The 22,597-nt window shown below is 37.4% G+C and overlaps 2 protein-coding genes and 1 long non-coding RNA gene across 5 annotated transcripts; 1 reads left to right on the plus strand and 2 right to left on the minus strand.

Moving 5' to 3' along the window:
* Positions 1–177: 177 nt before the first annotated feature.
* Positions 178–2,029, minus strand: LOC144199855 (uncharacterized). Its single transcript, XR_013326994.1, has 2 exons — positions 1,737–2,029; positions 178–1,605 (listed from the first exon to the last, which is right to left on the minus strand). It is a non-coding gene; the product is annotated as an uncharacterized LOC144199855 (long non-coding RNA).
* On the plus strand, positions 1,997–6,689 carry cep72 (centrosomal protein 72). Its single transcript, XM_077721732.1, has 11 exons — positions 1,997–2,444; positions 2,626–2,753; positions 2,840–3,032; positions 3,102–3,162; positions 3,670–3,794; positions 4,704–4,771; positions 4,869–4,962; positions 5,046–5,203; positions 6,028–6,103; positions 6,288–6,371; positions 6,453–6,689. Exons 1-11 carry the CDS (start codon positions 2,360–2,362, stop codon positions 6,482–6,484), a joined length of 1,104 nt encoding a protein of 367 aa, XP_077577858.1. The 5' UTR covers positions 1,997–2,359; the 3' UTR covers positions 6,485–6,689.
* Positions 6,690–7,947: 1,258 nt separating this feature from the next.
* tppp (tubulin polymerization promoting protein) lies at positions 7,948–21,803 on the minus strand. Of its 3 annotated transcripts, none has more exons than XM_077721193.1 (5): positions 21,671–21,803; positions 14,699–14,779; positions 14,067–14,402; positions 9,787–9,940; positions 7,948–9,709 (listed from the first exon to the last, which is right to left on the minus strand). In XM_077721193.1, the coding sequence occupies exons 2-5, from the start codon at positions 14,710–14,712 to the stop codon at positions 9,500–9,502; spliced, it is 714 nt and encodes a 237-aa protein (XP_077577319.1). In that variant the 5' UTR covers positions 14,713–14,779; positions 21,671–21,803; the 3' UTR covers positions 7,948–9,499. The 3 variants fall into 3 exon arrangements, with proteins under 3 accessions (XP_077577319.1, XP_077577317.1, XP_077577320.1); XM_077721191.1 differs by lacking the exon at positions 21,671–21,803 and adding an exon at positions 15,682–15,829; XM_077721194.1 differs by lacking the exon at positions 21,671–21,803 and adding an exon at positions 15,613–15,769.
* Positions 21,804–22,597: the final 794 nt, after the last annotated feature.

The raw sequence follows: 22,597 nt of genomic DNA on the forward strand, positions 1-22,597 counted from the left end.
CATTATATATAGTTAGTTAATGTTAAATACAAATAAAGATTTCAGTCACTGATTCGGTACTATAGTAGCTCACTCAACTGACTTCTGCATGGGTTCAATTCTTTAAGGGAGAGTTAAGACATTAAATACCTTCATGTGACAATAATTTAATATGGAAATGAAAAATGTGACCTCTGATAGGGACAAAAAAAGATGCAGCATATTTTATTATTTGCAAACATATTCTTAAAAAAAACACATTATGAAGACATCACAATAATGGGTAAGAAATTTGAAGTACTGACATTTGATTCGGCTGAAATCATTATAGCTGTGATAAAATGTCTGCCCCCTTGTTGGGTTACAACTTCCTGAAAATACAAGCTTTAAAAAGAAAAAGTTTGTCGTATCATCTTTCTTAGCAGAAAAATGAAATTCAGCATTTTTCCCAATTTATTAAAAAAAGTATGTTTTGCTGACATTCACATGTTGTTTGTCCCTTGAGTAGCATGGTGAAGGGGTCAAATGTGGGAGGGAGCCAGAGCATCCATACAAATCCAATACATAATCCGAGTGTGACATACTACGTCAGGGGTGGCAAACACGTGGCTCTCAAGCTGCATGCGGCTCCCACCCAAAATGAATGCGGCTCTAGAGGTAGTTGATGTGTTACTCTGGCTAAATTGCATTTGGTGTGTGTTGAGGGTGGACAAGTTATGGTTTCAATTGTGTGTTTTTGTGTATGTTTGTCTGTTTTGTCAGGTCACTGCATGGTGTGTGGTTCTGACAGTTTACTTTATTTTTTCTCCTTGTGTCAACTTGTTCGCCACACCTGTACTAAGTAGTAAACAGCACATAAAATGGTTGTAGCTGAGATTGGAAACATGATCCTCAGAAGAGGTAGGCATGCTAACTACTCGAAGGAGTGCTATCCATTTATGTATACTATAGGGTAAAAAAAAATGGAACTAACGGGATGTTGACTAAAATCCCATACAAGATTAGGTTTGATCTCAGGAGGTAACTATAAACCATACCCAAAATCCATTTGTGGCCATGAATGAATCATTTTCAAATTATAACAAAATACTACAAGTGATATCGGTCAGTCACAACATCTAATAGAAACTTGTCCAGGGAACGTGTTACGGTCCAACAGCCTACAGACATGAAGCCCTTCAAAAGCTGCTTGACAGTTCCCTCACTGACACCCGGAGAGTTAAACCAGGCAAAAACCTGTGATCCAGAAAAAGGGGCTAACAGTACTGGCATGCTGATTGTCACACTTGTCAGGGCCCCGACTGGATTTCCTGCAAGCAGGCACACCAAAAGGCTACAGGACAAGGAGGCCAGGCCCATGCAGCGATTCAAGACTACTGAGGTATCTTCTGAGAGACTGCCCCAAAATCCCAGCAATAGGAAAGAGCCACAAAGGAGAATGCATGCTGTGATGCGATCTTCACTGAGCCACAAAAAATGGAAGGCAAGGAGGGAAGGAGCTAGAATGTCTCCAGCTAATTCTGCATCTTTCTGCAGGGAAGTTAGCCGTGTGCTTGAGAAAGGTAATGTATTAAGTCCTGCTGAAATTCCAACTAGGAAGAAGCCAACTGAGGGAGCTCTGTGGCGCTGCAGAGGATATAAGAGGGAAAAAACTGGTGAAACTCCACAAATTATACATTAATTCTACTAAACTGTAGGTCACATGCACCGTAAATTAATGTGAGTTTATTCATGATTTATTCACTTGAGCTACCTACCTTGAACAGTTTATATGAAGAGAAAAAAGCTGAGGAACATAAAGTTATATTGGATAACAATATCAGCAAAGTGAGCGCCATGAACCCAAAATGCAATTTACCAATGATTTTAACAACAAAGCCTGTTTAAAATACAAAAATAGGTCGATTCCTCCGTAAAATTGTGGTCAAGGCAAAACGATGTCTACAATACCGAACTTCGCTATACACAGTGGCATGCTTGTTTGGACACGTGACAAAGCCAGAACTCATGAGTGCGCATGCGCAAAAGTGGGGCGTTCAGAGTAGTTGGTAAACGCAGCAGTCCGCATGTTGGTTAACCGGGAATGGAAAGGAAATATATTCGCCGCTACTTTTTGGGTTATCTGAACAATATTTAAAATCTTCATATATTAATAATTTTGACAAAACTATGGAAGGATATAAGTTAAACCTTGTTTGAAACTTGACTTTGATGTGCGCCTTTTGCTTTCCTTAGATCCTGAGTTATTAATATATAAAGATGAATATGCACTGAAATTAATTTCAAACAGATTTAATAATAATAATAGTTATACACATGTTTTTTTTATTTAACAAAAGAAGAAGTATCATTTTAAATTAGTTTATTTGAAGCAAGTTTTATGGTAAAAATGGCATCAGTGACTTTGGTGGCTTTGACTGAAGAATGGATCATGGCCAAATTGGGATTACCTCACAAACGCCTTGGTAACACTTCTTTATAATTTTTATGGTAGTACTTATTTATGTTTAGCTTAGATTTTAGTGTGAGTTTCTGAAATACAAAATGTTGGCTATATTTTCACCTTTGCTTACAAATTTAGAGTATAAATTCAATTTAATGAAACCAAGAAAATTAAAAGATAAGTAACTAAACTAATTTTCACAGGAGATGTTCGTTCACTGAGTCTCCCCGGCAACTTTAAGCAGAAAATTGGATGTCTAGGAAGTGGATTAGCCAATTTTCAACGTCTGAAATCACTGAATCTTGCGTACAATTCATTAGTGTCTGTTGAGGTAGGCCTGATGGTTTATTCAGCTTTCTCTTTTTGTGTGTTTTTTTTTACTCCAAATGACTAATTTACCCTATTTTACTTGCTCAGGGTGTGCAACACTTGAAACAATTAAAGACCCTAAATCTATACTACAACAACATACCTTCCAATGAAGATGTGAAGATCCTTTTCGAGTTGCCAGTCTTGACGGAACTTGACCTCAGACTCAATCCTGTGTGCAAGATTGAGCCACACTATCGACCTTTTGTGGTCCATTCTATGACTAGCCTACGAAAATTAGGTAAACTCAGCCAGACTTTTCATCTGATTTATGTTTTTTTTGTAGTTTATGTAATCCCATTGGTTTCAGATGGATGTCCTGTAAAATATGGTGAACGCAAAGCAGCCAAGAAGCTGCTCTTACAACAACAGTAAGCTACTATCTTCAAGGGCAGACATTTTTTTAGGGATGGCTTTTCATCATTCATTTATCTCCCATCAATACTCTTTTTCAAAAGCACTGACCTTTATTTACAACCTAAATTCTAATATTTTTACCTCCAAAAGACCAGCATTGCATTTGGATTTGGGATTTTTAATTTTCTTTATTATTTTTGCCATCTGATTTAACCTCAATATACTCCCGTCATGTCAACATAATGTGACAGTGGCTTTCAGAAATCTGGTCAAAGTTACTCAAACCTTTATTAATGCGAGTGTAGAAGTGTTTGTTTAAATGATAAGTTCTTTGAAGATGCTACCAGAAGCTTTTGGTGGTTAGCTAAAAACTGGAAAATCTTATATATTCAAAGTACTGTATGACATCACGTGTTTTAGTGTTTTAGGCATTCCCTCCCCCCATAGTGCATCAAAGTCATTAATAGTGTCAATCTTATTAAATTCTTCAATGTTATTATTGTCTCACTTATGATTTCCAGAATTGACGACGACAAAAAGGCTTTAGTTGAATCCCTTGGCCTCAAGCCCTCCCTGAACTCTGACACTGTCCAGAAAAGTCTGAATACGGAAAACAAAGAATCACAGACAACTTATCAAGAGCCAGGTGAAATATATATTTGCCTCATTTTCTCCTCCATCTCATTCCTTATTGTTTTTTTTTCTTTGTAACGCAAATTCCACATACAAATGTCACCAAAGTCGTTCAATCGAATTGGTATTAATACATAAAATATGAAGAAAACTGCAAAAATACAAATATTGTACAATATTTTATGAATAGCGTCACTGTGTATTATTGTTATTTCAACACTAGGTGGCAGCAAATTAAGATTTAAAATACTTTTAGATGGTTTAGTGATAACCTACAGCAAGTTTGAGAAATGAAGCTAAAGTTAAAAGAGGTGGAATTAATCAACATTTTATAATTCATCCAGAAAATGACCTTAAATGATTTGTTTCTCATAACTATCACCAGAATAAACAAAAACACTGCTTGAAGTAATATTGCAAACAACAACAGGTTTTCATATTTTTACCTGAATAACATTTTTACCTAAAAAAAGCATGCAAACATTCTCAGGAGCGGTCAGAGAAAAAACTATGGATTAATAAAAAAAATAGTTGTCCTTTCTTTGGCAAAAATTATTTCAAACTAACTTATAATGTATTTGCAAGTCATTTATGAAAATTGGTTAAATTTGTACTATTCTTTACAAAATTGTTGCAGTTCAGCAACATTCCAGGGACGTCTAGTGTGAATATCTTTTTTTTTTTAAGGTCATGCCACAGCGTCTCAACTTGGTCAAGGTCAGAAAAGAACAAACAAAAAGATGTATTGATGTTCTTCAAACCATAGTGAGACAAATTGAAAAAAGTGCAGGAGTATTGCGTCTTTTCTAAGAAGTGGTTAACGTGTAAAGAGTACTGCAAGAGCAATAAGTACTTATCTGAGTGTAATTGTTTTGCCAATTTTATTATCAAAGTTTTCAATCTATCTCTCTTCATCATTTAGGTACTTTTTTTTATCCATTATGGCAAACTGCACGTGACGGTATGCTGAAACACACAGAAAATAAGCAGGTACAGAGTGTTAAAATGGCACGAACATGAAGTATTTTGTTGACTGTTTTATGCCATATTTAAATAAGTCATCAATAAATCTGAATGTCACTCCCAGAACCGTTACTGGAAAGCCTTGGAGAAGCTGCTTGACCTTATGGACAAACATTGGGTGGGAGAGAGAACTCTGAAACTAGACACCAACTTCCTGAGTGAGTTCTCTTGGGTATTCTCTCTAATTAAAGGCAATTTAAGAATTTTAATGTGAAAACGTTTTTCGCTTTTCCGGACTTAGTTCAGATTGTACAGATCCTCTCGATGATGGAAAGCCATATTACTAATAAGGAGGAAGAAGTCAACAATTTAAAGAAGGAAGTGGGCGCGTGGTGTGTTTTTGCAGCAACACAAGAACATGATCATGAAGCTGATTTGAAGAAAGTTACTGCTAATCTGGTAATAACACACAGTGTGTTGCAAAATTCTGTAAAGTTATAATGTTGGAAGCTTTTCATGGGATTTATGGAAGAAGTAATTTACTCAAAAAATAGTTGAAAATAATCTACCTCAATTCAGTTTTCTGTACTGTCTAACACACAATAAATCTGCAACTAGTTAATATCATTAATCAGACCTGAGACAGAAATGATAATATTAGTATACGTTAAAACTGTTAAAATATGCATTTACATTGCATTCAATGTACCAAACCACAACAACAATATGTACATAAACGAAGTAAAACTACAAGATAGCGACTATCTTGGGTCAAATGGATGAACCATTTTCTGAACCGCTTATTCTCACATGAGGCCTGGGGGGTGCTGGAGCCTATCCCAGCTGATTTTGGGCACCAGGTAGGGGACACCCTGAATTGGTGGCCCATTAATCACATTCATACTAATATCAAATTTTGAGTGTTTTGAGAGAGAAAAAAAACGAAGCATCCGAAGAAAACCCACGCAGTGAGCCACCTGGGATTTAACCCTCGACCTCAGAACCACAAACCACTGCTAACCACTCTTAAACCGAGCCACCCTATGTTGGGTCAAACAAAATATACTTTTGTTTGTTTTATTTCATATGACCAAACATGGCAGTTTAGTTGCAATAATATTTACAAATACACCAAACAAAAAGTGCCACGTGACCAAAAAGGAATTTATCTGAAAACCACTGTAATAAAGTTCGCATTGAAAAGCTTACAGAAAGTTAAATCCATTTGCAAGGGTAAGCATTTTTCTTTTTTCTTCTCAATCAAAGTAATTGTTCCAACTCAGGATGAGCTCAACATTCAACTGCAGACCACCTTGGAGGAGAACTTTACCCTCCAGAAAGACCTGCTCATGTCAGAACGTATGTATCGCCACATCACAGAGACTTTCCTATTTGTCAATATAACAGAGTGTGATGAGAAGGGTTAAAATGTGTCTTAGGGCAGCCATATTTATAACTTATTGGGATGCAAAATATCAAAATACTTGACCATAGTGTTATATTGTCACACACATAGAGGAAACTGTCTCTCTTCAACCCGCAGAGGCCCAGAGAACTGTTGAAGACCTGACAATCGAAGTGGAAAAGCTAAGAAAAAAATTGAATGAGGCCGAAAGCATATCAACAGGTACTTTATTCTCCTTTGAGAGGATAAAATAATACACTTTAAACATCCTTACTTGGTCTAACTTGTTTTGTCTTGCTCTAGATCTAACTGGAAGTGTGAAGGAGCTTGACTAAGGATGGTGCATTCATTTTAAAATTGTACGCTTTGCCCAAGGGCACGCCAGCATTGTAGTTTTTAGTTTTTTTCTCCCCTCCATTGTATTGAAATCTGCTGCAATCATTGGACTATTTATTAAGTGGAACCAATGTAGAAGGCAGTGTTTATTTGAAGCGAACCTTCAGGGAGTAGGGCAATTTATTAAAGGAAGTTTGTGTATAAGTGTGTGTGACAGTGCGGTCATTTTAACTAATGATTTTGGTGGGAAATATTTTGGACTCCTGGATGAGCATCAAGGTTGGCTCTCCTCTTAACCCCTGTTGTTTTTCACTTTTCTAGGTCAGATGGGAGACTCAACAATGAGGCAGCTCAGTGAATTTATCATGCTGCAAAGTGACTTTTTTATATACAGTACAGTACAGTACTTAGGGCATCAGCTATGTAGGTATATACACACATTAGGGGCCAGATCCGACACATCACGTCATTTTGAGTGTAAATTGTGTACAGGACAGTGTGTTTTTCTCATATAATTTATTATTATGAAATATATAAAAGTGAACTTAATATTATAATATTGTACAATTCTAGTAGCTGATAGTGTAGTGGTTCACTTACCTGAATTTAGTGCTTGTGCTAGTAGCAGTATGATAGAGTGTGAATGGTCGCTTGTCTCTCTGAGTGCCCTATGGCTGGCGGCGACCAGTCTGGGGTGTATGCCTTTTGCCTGAAGTCAACTTGGATAGGCCTCCGCAACCCTCACAAGGATGCGTGGTATGTAAAATGAATGAATGAATGTACAATTTTAGAAAAATTGAGTTTTTTCCTTTATTTTTAAATGTAGTACTTGAGGAGGATATTTGCAGATATGCTTGCAATATAAATAATTATCAATGTCAATTACCATAAACAAGCTCATTCATTTTCTAAACCACTTAACCACTTATCCTCACGAGAGTCATGGGGGTGCTGGAGCCTATCCCAGCTGACTTCAGGCACGGGGCAAGGGACACCCTGAATTGGTGGCCAGCCAATCGTAAGGACAGGAAGAGACAGAAAGCCATTCACACTCACCATCCAATTTTAGAGTGTCCAATTAGCCTGTCGTGCATGTCTTTGGAATATGGGAGGAAACTGGAGTACCCGAAGAAAACCCATGCAAGCCCGGGGAAAGTATGCAAACTTCAGGAAATACTACAGGAATGCCGGAACTCACCTGGGATTGGACACAAAGAGAATTTAAAAATGTAACACAGTATTTACCAACTTCATCTATTGTTTTTAATTACAAAATGTAAACTTAAAAATGTTAAATATAAAAAAAATGTAAGGAAAACTTAACATTATGGCCTGCAATGTCAAATGTACTACACACTTAGCAAGTTATTCTACCTAAGAAAATAAATGCCAGATAAGTATTTTTCCCCGTTTTATCAGCCGAACAAAATGATTCACGCTTTCACTTTCACTCCAGAAATGTTTTTTGATGTGCTTCAATTTTTATTTTCAGTAATGCACTACAAATCATGAACACACAATTAAGAAGGTCTAAAGAACAAGCAGGTACAAAGATCCACTGCATGCACCAGGGACACAATAGCACATGAAAAAGTTAGGAATTCAAAAATAATACATCTAGTTCGTCCACATTAAAGGTGCACAGTATTTGGCATTAAGCACAAGGGGGAGTTTACTCAAACTACTGCAGCAGACTAAATAAATCCACTGATAATAGCTGCTATAGTTTTGCGGCTGCCACTGCAGGCAAAGTGTGACAACAAACACTGTCACTGGTAAAAATGCTTTACAAAAGTTTAGATTTTTTTTCCCTTTTTACTTCAGACAGTATTTAAGGATATAAACGGCATTCCCTGCTTTTTTTTTGTTGTTTGTTTAGGTTTTTGTCTCCGATGACAGTACCACACATAAAAGGTTCTCTGGATAACAGGTATAATAACGTTTAATGGCAGTCAACTTTTTCCTCTTATTATATTCTATGGATGTCAAAGCTATAAAAATTTTCATGACTCATGATTTCTAAGCAAAAAAAAAACTGTCCAGTAGTCTGTCCTCACAGCAGGCACAGTAGATCAAATACGACAAAGTCCTACCATCATTTCTGTGCTTCTTAATTAAATGTAATATACATAATAACATGCACAAGGTACAGCAACACAGAAAGGAACATTAAGCCAGTGTCAGAAATCAGAGTGGCTACAGTTATTAGATCATACACACTCGAAACACACAAATATTACAGGTATTGTGCAGAAATGAGGGGATAAAATCTTAAGTCAAATGTTAAAAATACAATCTTGCACAATTTTGCTTCTGCCTGCCTCAAATCACAGATTTTAAAACTATGCAAAATAGAGAGAAAGGGGTAGAGAATAGGGCGAGGCGGGTCCCTTTCAATTTACTTGGGAGACAAACTAGATGAGCTGAAGGCATATTAAGAAAAAGAGAGATCTTATAAAATGAAGAATATGAAGTTTATAGACTGTTGACAACTGTCAATAGTAAAGAAGCAATAGACACCAAACGGAATATTAAATATGTGTGTGTACAAATGTGTGTCAATTATCTGGAACACTTTGCCAATTGAAATCTGAAAGTGAGTATTAAAATGTTTTTTTTCTCAGCAGAAAAAGTACAATATTACCTGAAACATTTGAACCATTTTTGTCACAATTGTTTATGTTGACTTTCATTGTTCATTGTGCTTGATACATTTTTCTAAGGCCGGATCAAAATGAGCGTCATCCTCATTATTGTCATTATCGGCGTTGTCCTCTTGGCTGTGACTCTTTATTAGACAGGAATGTACCAGCTGGTGAAGACTTTGCAAAAATAGATGTAAACAGTTTTCCAGTTCTCACACTTTCATAAAGAGAGAAAAAAAAAACACTCTCTGCACGCAAACATACACAAACAAAATAACTAGGTGGGAAAATATATGATGATTTTCATGTTTCGGGTAATCTTTTCAAAGAGAAGGATCTTAGCTGTCAATCCACGTTGATCTCTACCCTTCACATGGGTTTGGCCGTGGTGGGTTTGGTGACCTTTTTTTCGTAGGTCCCTCGATGCTTGTATCCTGAGACGTATCCCGAAGTGTCGACTAAGTCGACTCGTCCCGCCTTTCCCTTTCCGCGCCCTGTGCCGTCGAAGCGCTCCTTGTGCGAACCCGTGAACTTGGTGGGGTCTGTCAGTCGGTTGACTGTCGGGGAAGCGACGGCTCTCTGCGGAGACCATTTAAGAGGATATTTAAGCCCCCTTACTGAAATACTTGAAGATTTAGTTTGAAGAGAACTCTTACCGTAACACCGGCGATCACCGGCGTCTTTCCCTCAATCAGCTTGAATACTTCAGCCTCAGCCTCTTCTTCAGTCTTGTCTTTATACTTTTTTCTGGCAAGCTCACCCAACGCAACCTTGAACTCGTCATATGTGATGGTCCGACAGGATTTCTTCCTGAAGAAAAAGATATTTTTTCAAATTACGGAAACTTAAAAAATATGCAATGTACTCCAGAGCGGCATTTTAGTTACTTTTAGTACATTATTTTCTAAAGCCTTCAATGGTTTGCACTTTGTTGGTGTTGAAAGTACCCAGAAAGTTATTTAGTTGTTTCTTCTCAAAAGTAAAATCTCATTAACATGTAGCCGACTGTATCCATTTTGGATATATTTTCTTTGCTCTAATTGGTTGTGGGAAGCTCATGAGCATTGGCAATTCATATGGTGACTTTGACGCCTGGCCGACCAAACGTCCGGGCGACCAAACGTCTGGCGACCAAACGTCCGGACAGGTTGACGCCTCGTCAAAATGCGGACAACTATCAAACATCAATGACACCAAGCTTTGCTCTTTCAAAATTTGATGAAAATAAAATATTCTCTCTTTTGATACTACCGCTTCAGCGAGCTTCTGGCATCTTTATTCTAAAATATTCTTTATTTCTTCTCATAAAACATGCCTGATTATTCACCTGCCTGCCCATTTTGTGCTTTCCCCAGTGCTTTAGTGTTCAACCAGCCTACCCTTGCATGTTTTTGGGATGTGGGAGGAAACCGGAGTACCCGAAGAAAATCCGCGCAATCCCAGGGAGTTCATGCAAACACCACACAGTGAGAACCCACCTGGCATCAAACCCTCGACCCCAGAACTGTGAGGCCAACACGTTAACCACACGGCTGCCTGGCCGCCTACTGAGAATTCTTATTCTTACATATACTTGGTTTATCTATATTAAAGTACACCCCAAAATAAGTAACAGAAGCCTTAGTGTGGACGGCCCGGCGTATTGGTGGTTAGTGTGTCCACCTCATAGTAGGGCACCTGGGTTCAAATCTATGTCGGTGAGGTTAAAGCGGTTCAGAAAATTAGATGAAATGAGAGAATCTTAGTGTATGATAAATATGCAAATACTTGTTCACGGCACTGTACAATCTGATGTTCTTTTTGCGCCTGTATCATAAAAGATTGTATCACTACCACTTTTCATTGGTATTTTGGATCAGCATTACTCTGTGTTCATGCACGGTCATTTTGGAAAGCCGTTTTTACTTGTGAAACTGAATATGTTGACATTTATAAGGCCATCGTGTACCAACTGGCAATAAGTGAGATCTTCTGCACTCATGTTCCATTTGAGCATTTCACTCTCCTACTTGGCCTTGTGCCTGTTTCACTTCCACATAGTAACAAACACAAACATTCATCGCTCTGGAGATAGGGCAACCAAACAACAGCCTATGAAGTTCCGCCGTCTCCTAGGGAAACCTGCCGTCATAGCAACAAGCCACAGTAAACAGGGGTGTTAGGGTTTATCATACTTTTTGCTCCCCCAGTGACCTGTCTTGTCTAAGCGATCAGTGTTGAATATTTAGGCATTCAATGCTGGGAATCATTCTATCATGTCTGATGATAGATGAAGCTAAACTTGCAAGGCCGTTTTTGTGTGAGCAAGACAAATCACTGTCTGCTCCAGTTTGATACTACTGGATTATATGATACAGATTCATGCTCCCACTCATACATAGGTGCAATATAAAGTGTCCACTCAGCCTACCATGCATGTCTTTGGAATCTGGGAGGAAACCGGAGTACCCAAAGAAATCCCACGCTGGCCCGGGGAGAACATGTAAACTCCACACAGGTGGACCAACCGGGATTTTAATCCAGATCGCCAAATGAGAGGCCGACGCGTTAACCACTCATTCACTGGGTGTCCGCCCTATTGGAGGACTCATGCATCACTGCTTTCACTGCTTATTCATGCTTGGACTCAATCAGCAAACGAATGGGAACGCCTCCACCCACACATTGTCTTGACCATGCCACATTTGTCACATTTGTAGAATTCACCCAAGTGTTGATTTTCTATGACATTTTTTTCCAAGCAGAAAACTCATTCACTTTCTGGGCTTAACATTTATGTGCAAAAACCACTGAAGTGCAAATAGTTTATTTTCATTTGTAAGTGATCTATAGGGTGCCTGCTGATATTTCTGGCTCACAAGTAAAGTTGAAAAGTAATTATTAAGTATTCATCAATCATTTCAGCAGAATGCTTGTTCTCTTTTTCACCCCAACAAGACAGTCAATGGCTGCCATTGACAGTGCTAGACGTCCAATCTATATTTTTACTTATACTAATACTATTAAAATAATTATCTAAAAATACATACTTGATGAATAATTTGGAGAAAAAATATTTCAACAAAAATTTCTTATATTTTACTTTTTTATTGACTAAAAATAGTCACTAGCCCTTTAAAAGGTGTTAATTGTCCACCTAATGAATAGTTTTCCACTGTAGTGACCATATGAAAGGTTTACTCAAGGGTTAAATTTAAAAGAGCAATTGGTTACTTATTATTGATGCCACAAACAAGCTGCAAACAGCCTATTATAGTTCCGATTACCATGGGGACCATCACAACTAACACAAGTTTAGCTCTCTATAAAAACACTAAATTAGTGTGACATTTCCTATTTCATAGTCTTTTCCGCTCCTGCAGTAAAACATGATGATGAGTTTCTTCCTACCACAGTCTCCTGTTTCATTGTATTTATTCAGAATGTTACGACTATTGGGAATTCAACAGTACATATTTACAGAGACAAGTTATGATACACCCAACCGTCTAGCACACTTTAGATCGTAATTTTTTTTTTTCCCTCTTTAGTGCAATTGAGGTCACAGTTTATTAATAGACTCTTTGTGCACTTAAATCAAGCAGCAAAGGATGAACCAATCTGGCCTGGGGAGCTACAGGAGGAGCCATCCAGCTAGATATTTGTTCTGGTTTGAGACAGCAGCTTGGCTTAGTGGCGTGGTTAAAATCCGACAAAAACATGAAAAATAGACCAGTTTTGCTACTGTTTTATCGCATCTAATTGTGTTTTTCCTTCCTACTTTCCTGTAATTATAACATTGCATGCAAGGCGTAAGCGTTCAGGGACTAAGTCTGAAGCCATGAATGCTTCTGCATTAGTAATATAGAAGCTGTTTTAACCAAGTACAATATTGTTGAGCCATATTTATCCAAAATACATTAGTGAATGTACCATGTATGGATCAATTGGTTCTTTTGTGACCTCATTCGTTATGTTTATAAGATTTAATTGTATCGTGTGTATGGGTCATCCCTTTATTACAGATCAACTGTCTTCTTTTTCATTAGACAACTTATTTAGAACATATAATAATCACATTAGCAGCATTGCAGGATATATATATCTATATATATCTATATATATATATATATATATATATATATATATATATATATATATATATATATATATATATATATATATATATATATATATATATATATATATATATATATATATATATATATATATATATATATATATATATATATATATATATATATATATATATATATATATATATATATATATATATATATATATATATATATATATATATATATATATATATATATATATATATATATATATATATATATATATAATCATATCCATAACAGGCGTACATAAGTTAGTGTCAGACATTAAATCAAGGCTAACTGTTTTATAAAAATATGAAGACTACATATAAATGTGCTCTTGCCATTCTTTTGGGAAAAGGTTTGATGATGTGAAGTTTCACTGGGTTTATTTTGCTACAGTGCTTATAAGGTTATGTTAACAGGGTTGCGTGCATGTTGTGGGACACAAATTCCTTAAATAAGAATTACTGCTGTAATGATGTATGATTATAAAAACAAAGGTTTCAATAGTTGCAGGAGACCAAAATTAAACAATACTAACAGGAAGGCCTTTTAAATGTCATTTGAACTATTTTTGTGGTTCAATTGGATCATTTTAGGGAACTTTTTCATTATTTTAAAAAAAGATTTACAAGCATTTTTCTTAGATTTGGTCTCAGGATGACACACTTAACTCAAGTTTTAGATTTCCTAATGTGGATTTTTTTTAAAACTTGAAGATAAAAATGCAAAATGTCCTCCAATTCTGGAGTGAACCACTTAATTATGAACACATTCTCATTTTCAATGCTGGAAAGCAGAAGAAGAATGTAGTATGTAGTCTGCTTTCTTACTTGACTTTGGAGAAGACAATGTCAACGTCTGTGAGGGTGATGCTCTTGCCGTCGATCACTCCGCAGTCCTTGCAGAGCTTGGACCAGTTCTTTCCGTGCAGGTCTTTACCGGTAGCGCGGGTATCACCGTGGATGGCGAAACGACGAAACGACTCCTCTAAGGCGGTCAACTCCACCGGTGTGGATGAACCCACACCTCCATCGCTTGTCCCATTAGAGTCAGTGGAGAGCCTTTTGGAGGCGCGATCTCTCGAGTGTTCATTGTGCTGACGGAGTTGGGCCGAGCTGATGCTGGTATTTTTAACTGTCTGGACTTTAAAGTCTTCCAGTCTATCTCTGAGAAAGAAAAAAAATGGTTCACCTGGCTATTTGTGTGGTGTAAAAGACAAACACATACTAGTAGATAGTCAATGTGGCTTAATCCAGTCCGTACAGACTAAAATATGTTTTTAAGTCATTGTTTAAATAGCAAATTCAGTACATTTAAGTATAAACTTCAAATGAAATGATTAGTTTATGGCAGTCCCGTGGTATAATTGAGAAAGAAAAGTAAGTGTGGTTGGGAATTGAACATGCATTGCAAGCATAGAGACTAAAGGGATCTACAGTATGGAGGAGCTTTTCAAACTTACTTCTGGTCTGCCATGCCTTTGCTGAATTTAGCTTCCTTTTGTGCAGTGCTTTGATGAGCTGACTTGTGTTTTCTCTTTGTGCTGTGGAAATGATAAAAATTGAAGGGAATACTGTGAGATGATGTGACCATGTGTTAGTATAATTGAGATGATGGCAACGGTATGTCTTTTGCAAGCCAATTTCAATAGTGGTAGCATTTTCTCACTGGATGAATAAAGTATCTAGATATTCATCAAAGAAAGGTTCTCAATGTTTTCCTTGCAAAATCTCCAGTTTTTATTGGAAAAACTAAAGAAATAGCAAATTGAGTGTAATCTAGTCTAGTTTAAAGTAATGGGGACTCCCCCAAATCCTCCACTTACATCACTGCATTGTTCTCATCTCAATTTCTTCATTTTTTCCTAAAATTATGCAAGTGAATAATATCATTGAACAGATAAATACTATTTGTTTGAGTATACAGTATATTACAAAGTAAATTACCCTAAGATACCATATAAATAGTAACCTACTATTGGTGTCAGGGTATTGTAATTTTAAAAAAGTTATGGAGAAATCCAATTTGTTAATTTTGGTTCTGATCAAAAGTGTTTCCTATTTTCTTACAATAGATGCTCATATTACAAATTCTGCCAAGATCAATGAACTGCTCTGGTTTAAAAAATAATGTATTTCAGCTTAAATTAGTCATTAAATTCAATTCCATTGACTCCAAACCATGACATTCACATAATATAAGCTATAGAAAATACTGAAGAACAAACTTTGGAGAGAATTTGACACGCGGACTCCAAATAGTCACAAAATGTCTCTACAGCAGCCCATCACTTTGACCACAACTCACACTTTAAAAAAAGCATAACATTGCTAAAGATACAAAACAAAGGTAGCAGGAAATAATAATATACTGTACCTAAATAATCAAATACAGAAAACTGCCATCGGTGTCAAAAACTCAAATCCAACGGTCTTGTATGCTCACCTTTGAGCTGTTCCCATAATTAACACAGCATCCTTAAAGAATGTTTACTGAAATTCTGAGTGGAACAAACTAACCGGCCAGCTTGAAGCAAGCACCCACTTTTGTTCACGTGATTCATGAAGCTCTTAACTGGCCAACCCCAGCAGACACTGTAAAAATTAGCTCTATTGTCTCCATCAGCATCCTACGGACAGTCGACACTGATAAGAACGTGACCCTACGAAGATGTGAATAGGTACTTAAGCGAAGAGTGACACAGCATAAAAGATATTCTACATGTCTGAATAATGTGGCTTTGAGAAATGAAAACACTGGGAGGCCATTGTTCAATCGGAGGGCCTTCTGTGCGAGGCTTGCACATTTATTCACACACACATGGCGACATCGTAGACTCTCACTATTGACGCAAGGCAATTTGTCATCGGGGACTCCAGCCAAAATCGGTGTTGAGCCTACACAGAATTGCATTCTTTATTTCACCTCCGAAATCGACTTTCCATTAAGGTTTGATACCTGCTTTGGTTTGAACTTTGGAAATTTCTTCTTTTGTTGATGTTAGCGTTTGGTGTGTGTTTTGGTGATGTGATATTAATAGAAATTTTTACTCATTGATTCAGATAAACATGGAAACACTGGCCTAAAAGATCATTAGTTGTACCATTATGTTTTAATTGGAAAATAAACATTTATATGCAGAAAAGTGGTCCAATGTGTTATGTGTAAAAGGTTGAACGCAAAAACAGCTGATATTTAAGTTTTGTATGATGATTTTGCATGAGTCAATTAAAAGTATTACAAATAAGCAAGTGAACACATGCTTTAATTGGTTTACATACAGTCCAATAAGATCAATAAATCATGTATCGTTTTCAATCACTTTAATGCACGAGACATAAAAACTATCCTAAATGTTAAAAGGTGGGCAATGATTAAAAAAAAAAGGAACTTTGAATGACAAGCCATTGCATTTCAATGAAGCTGCAGCTAAAACCACTTTGAAACAAAGCATTCTTTTCTCCATTCTCCTCCGATTTACAGCCTATAGTCTCAAGTGTCCAAGTCCACAGGACAACAGGCTTCCCCACACCATAAGAGGATCAACCCAGAGTTCATAAGACATTACAGCGTCAGTTCAAATGTTAAAGCCACATTCTAAGTGTCTTTAATGTGAAGATAAGCACCAGTGCATTATTTTTTTCGCCTTCTCTGGTGAGTTGAGGGAAGCTCTCCAGAGAGAAGGTTGCAAGTGTGTGACAGCATGCTTACATCCACTCGCCTTCTGGCATGGTGCTGCACACATGAGTGCGCCAACCATAAGTTGACCCAATTTCTAGCGTTTCTATTCAGAGCGACAATACGCCATCACGGCTGGAAACATTTTATTCGCGCTCAAGAGAGGAGATCATCCGGTAGACAACGTGCAAGGGATGAGCTGCCAAAAATGTGCCTGTGTGACATATAAAATGATGACATCCTCCACGGCATGAGGAGAGTGTTTAGGCTACATGAAATCATATCAAGGAATCATACAGTGAACCTCATCTGTGTTCCATCCAGATCCTTGCCAGGAATATTTCTAAATTGTGACTAGTCAATCATAAATCACTCTTCTCCAAACAATTAATTCCGGAATGATGGTCAATTGGGTTTGATTTAGTAACAGGCATTACTAAAATGGAAATAATCCGTATAATCGTTGAAAGGATTAACTGGATAAGTACTTACATGTGTTGAATGAAATGACAAGTTTAACACGTTTTCCCAATGAGCACGCTAACTAGAGTGATATTTCATAATGATTAACATGTGAAGGAAAACAAGAAGCGAATAAAAGGAATAAAAATATGAATACACACTGGTTATGGCCCTAAATAACACTGTGAAATGGAATCTTTTTTCATAGTATTTCATTCATTTAAATTGGAGAATCTGGCCTATTCAGTTCTTCGCATTGATGGCACTGGACGTCAGATCTATTTTGATTGGAAGGGTTAGATCAGGGGTAGGGAACCTATGGCTCGGGAGCCACATATGGCTCTTTTGATGGGTGCACATGGCTCTCCACTAACCTGTGAGGTAAACTATGGAAACTGCTGGTGAGAAAGCGCAGGAATAGGATCGTTATGTTGGTATTATGGCATTGACACTATCCCCAGCGCCTTATAATATATATATTTTTTCATTACACTCTTTTGCATGGATTTTCTCATTGATACTCTCATTGATTAGCAACAATGTTACAATGTTGTCAAAAAAGACTGAAACTTTTTGTACTCTAAAAGTGGTGAAGTCATTAAAAAAAGGCAGATATTTTCATGTATGTTGACTTTTAAATTCAAACGGAGCATGGCTCTCAAAGATTAACATTTTAAAAATATGAATTGTTTATGGCTCTTTCCACCAAAAAGGTTCCCAGCCCCTGGGTTAGATGAAAAATTAATGGCAAACAATGAGTTAAATGATTGGCTCTTAGGCATAATCACCGTGCGAGACACAGATCTGGTGTCAGCACCAGTGTTCATCAGTCCTCACCTTCAGTGTTCTGTGAATCAGAGAATTTGGCATGCACTGAATTGCAGAGTAATAAAATGCTTGGAGCCAGCTACAGTGGTTTTTGTTGGCAGTGGCTGTGAACTCAATACAGACGCTGCTAAGAAAGCATGACGCCAGGTTGCAATTCTTAGGCTACAGCGTCGTCTGTTGTTAGTATTGAAACTGAATAAACATAACGGAAATGGACTTCATTCTACTGTTTAATCTCTGTTCAATCATTTTTTTCCAATGTACAGTATTTAATATTTAACCATGTTATATCGAACCATGTTATCTTCACTTGTTTTCAACATTGGTTGAGTAAATCTATGCATTAAAAAACTCAGTTTTATCTATATACATTGAAAATTTGACTGATTATTGTTGACCTGTGCTTCTATTCGTATTCACTGTCTCCAAAAGTTAAGCTTTACAACAATGGTTTGAAATTTTAAGAGCAATTGAAATAATGAGATTCAAAACTTTAGTCTCACAGTAAAGAATTGCTGAGATGGAATCTTGTGTATGTTTTTCACAGGTTCTCTCGTGTCTTACATTAAAAATGTATTTCAGGTTGATTCATTCTCATTCTCCAAACTGCTTATCCTCTATATAAACAATTCTAGTGGAAATGATTATTGTAGGGGAAATATTCTAGATCCATGGTCACCAACATGGTTACTGTAGTGCTCACTCACAAGGACCAGCCGCCTGTGTGTCTTTTCTAAAAATAGCTCAGCGACACGACATTGTGATTTTCCAAACATGTTGTTCATCATTTGAAAATGTTAATGCTTGCATAAACGTATAGAAATCCACTTCTATAGATTTTGCTTACTACTAAACCAGTATTAACTATTCATTAACATAAAATTGAGATAAACTAAACAAATGTAGTTATTCCGGAACTGTGTATCAAACTGGGGGGGAAAAAAGTGGACTTTAGTTAGCCTAGCTTCCATTACACTCCAGTTTCTTACCTAGCTCTAATCCCAAATATAGGATCAAATAAAGTTCTAACCAAGTGGTGGGCAAACCTTTCGGCCCGAGGGCCACATTGACTATGAAAATTTGACAGATGGGCCGGGTCAGCACAAGATACGATACATATAAAAAACTGCATCCGTTAACAGTACATATAAAACATAAACAGTAAAAAAGGACTGAAGTATTAACATACTCATCACTCGTCATTAAAGTAAAATGTATAAAGTACAAATTAAAGTAAAAAGAAATGTATTAAGAAATATTAAAATGTAATTTAAAGAAAGATAGAGGGGCTGTAAAACACAAAAAAAATAAGATTGGACAAAGCTACTGCCACTAGCTTCCGCGTGACGGCGCCATCTTGGGGAGAAAAAAAATACATTATTTGGACAACGTCGGCGGGCCCGATTAAATAGCCTCGCGGACCGGATGTGGCCCGCGGGCCACAGTTTGCCCACATCTGTTCTAACCTAACCTGTTTATGAAGCCTCAGTGACGAGGGACTGATCTGACCCATTTTTAAAATTACTATTATTTTTCCAGTGTATAATCATTTTCACAGTGAGGCAAAAGGTTTGTGACATCAGCCAAAAGGCTCTTAGGATAGCTAGCTTGGTGAAATCTGGGCCAATGACTATGTTCATCCCATGCATGTCTAATTCCACCTATAGGGCAAACACATCACTGTACTCAGCCTTGTGGCACACTTGTGTTTCTGTAACAGACGCACAGTAGTACTATCCATCAATTCATCTTCTATAGCCCTTCTCATTCAGGTCACGGGTGAACAGAAGCTTACACAAGCAGGCTACACCTTTTTTCAACTTTGTATGTTTAAACATGTGAGAGGTGCATTGTGTAGGAAATGTGCTACCTTGCCTTGACTTGGTCTCTTAAGCTCAATTACAGGATACATGTAGACAACTATTGACTCGCTGTTTCACGTAGTAAAAGGACATTTCAAAGGGTCAAACCTGTTTTCATTGTAATTATAAAATATTCATGACTCACTTTGTAAGGGTATGCTAACACTTGAGGGTTGGTATATGTCATTTGGTTTGTAGATCATGCTTTGGTTCACATTAAATATTGCTCCGTGACTATATTCATAGAAATTCGTCATTGGTGTAAACAGCGATAGATTTAATTTTTAAAGGAACAGACAACACCGACTATGAAAGGATCTTCATATGAATGATGGTGGTGCAAAGGGTTGAAATGACAAATTTCTTGGACCTGTAATAATGAATAACATTTAAAAACACTATCTTTTATCCATGTTTTTCTCACCTATTATGCATAAAAAAACATTCTTCTTTTTTTTTTTTTATAAAGCTCCTTTTTTCCCACTTTAGATGCACATCAACCAGATGTTGTCAATCCCTTAAAATTTCCCATGGCGTAAAGAACAATTTTCCAATGGAAAAATATTGAATATAAATGGAAACTTCACTATCTCAAGTGACATATTGATCAGAAGTCATTTTTTGAATAAGAATGAGAAGTGAGATGGAATAATAAGGTAAAATGTAAGTCAGATTTGTGCATATTCTAGTGACATTTATTAAGAAGTTTTATTCATAGATATGAATCATTAAATTCATTAAATTCATTAGGACTGGGTCATTTATATGTAGTAGACATGCACCTGTTTAAGGCAGGTGTGATACTGGTTTGTGCCCATAGCAAGCATTTATGATGTATGCCCAGACAGGTGATATATTACAGGGAACATTGATGAGGACACACCTGGGATCGAACTCTCGACCCCAAAACTGTGAGGTCAACGTGCTAAACACCGACCTAACACATCATACTCAAGTGGAGGGGTGGCCAACTCCAGTCCTTGAGGGCCTTTTTAGTCTGTTTTCCATATCTCCCTCCGCCAACACACCTGAATCAAATAATCTGGATATGTAGCTCGCTGATGGGTTGATCATTTGATCTATTGCATGCATTAATGTACTGCCTGCTGCTATTTTGCAATCCATCGCCAGGAAGCTGATTTACCAAGACATATATCCTGTCTTACATGCATAATTATGTAACTGGCCTACACATAGCGTGGAGACTTTGGTTGCAGCTATAGGCCAGCCGAAATGTCAATCACTCTTCTAAACCAGTGACCGCCTTCGATCGGGAGATAAACACAGTGGAAGACACTCACTCGTGTTGTTGATGTTACACAGACACGATTGCGGCTGCAGCTGTTGCCCGAGACAAGCGTTACATAAAGCCCAAAATGACACATTCACACAGGCAAATTATGCAGGCAGAACATTAGGATAATTGCACTAATTATCCCAAATCGCTGCATCCTGACGCCACCGAAACGAGTGGTTACGCAAAGGAATGCGAAGAAAAACGCACCTTCGAAAATACAATTTAAGAAAGCCATCGACCAAATCTTGCTTTTAAAATGATTTGAAATGCCAATTGAAAAAAAAGGACGTGAAATGAAGATAATCACCTGGTGACGTAATCCCGCACCTCCGTCTTAGTTCATTATCATAGTTAGTCAAAAAGGAGCGCTCCGGTGCGTCTCTTCTCTCCGCTCTGCGCGCGCCAGTTGAGCGATGATGGCTCGGTTCGAACCCCCTCCCAACCGGGATGCTGGAGAGAGAGCGGCCTGCTGATTGGCTGCACTCACCCCGCGACCCACCCCCTCTCCTCTCGCTTGGCCGCGGTGCTGAGCGTGTCTGAAATCGACGGTGATAGACGTCAATGGCAATGAAAGAGGAACATTTGCAGCCATTGGCCTTGTTAGGGTCTGTTGGGACTCCAATCCATAAACACATACACAATAATTAAGTAAACATTGCATCAGATCACGTCAAGAGAAAATTGCATATGTGACAGGCCACATACAATCATTAATAACTTAAAACACTTTAGCATGTCAAACTCTATCATTAATAACTTACACACTTTAGCCTGTCACACATATATGATCTCATCTCATTTTTTTAACCCCTTTATACTCATTGGGGTCGCAGGGGGTGCTGGAGCCTATCCCAGCTGACTCCAGGCTGGAGTAAAAAGGGGGATTTTCTACAGTGATGACATTTCAAATTGGCAGTTCTTGTCGTTTTTGTGGAGAACATTTTGTCACTCCCCAGGTGCCGAAGTCCTCCCAATGGAAATAAATTGGACCTCTATTAATGGAAATGGAAGGCAATGAGGTAATAGACGATGGTCCTCTGTTGTTGATATTAATATTCGGGTGGAAGTGCATGTAAACTAGTATATATTCAAATTCTTATAACACATGGTGTGCCCTCTTAACTTGACGTCCTTAGCTGTTACACAACAAGTGTGAGTCAAATGGGATAACTTGGATGGACATTATGTAACCATGAAGCCCCTGCTGTAGCACTATCGTAACAGAAAACCATCA

This window comes from Stigmatopora nigra, chromosome 7 (genome assembly GCF_051989575.1).
Source record: "Stigmatopora nigra isolate UIUO_SnigA chromosome 7, RoL_Snig_1.1, whole genome shotgun sequence".
Taxonomy (NCBI): Eukaryota; Metazoa; Chordata; class Actinopteri; order Syngnathiformes; family Syngnathidae; genus Stigmatopora; species Stigmatopora nigra.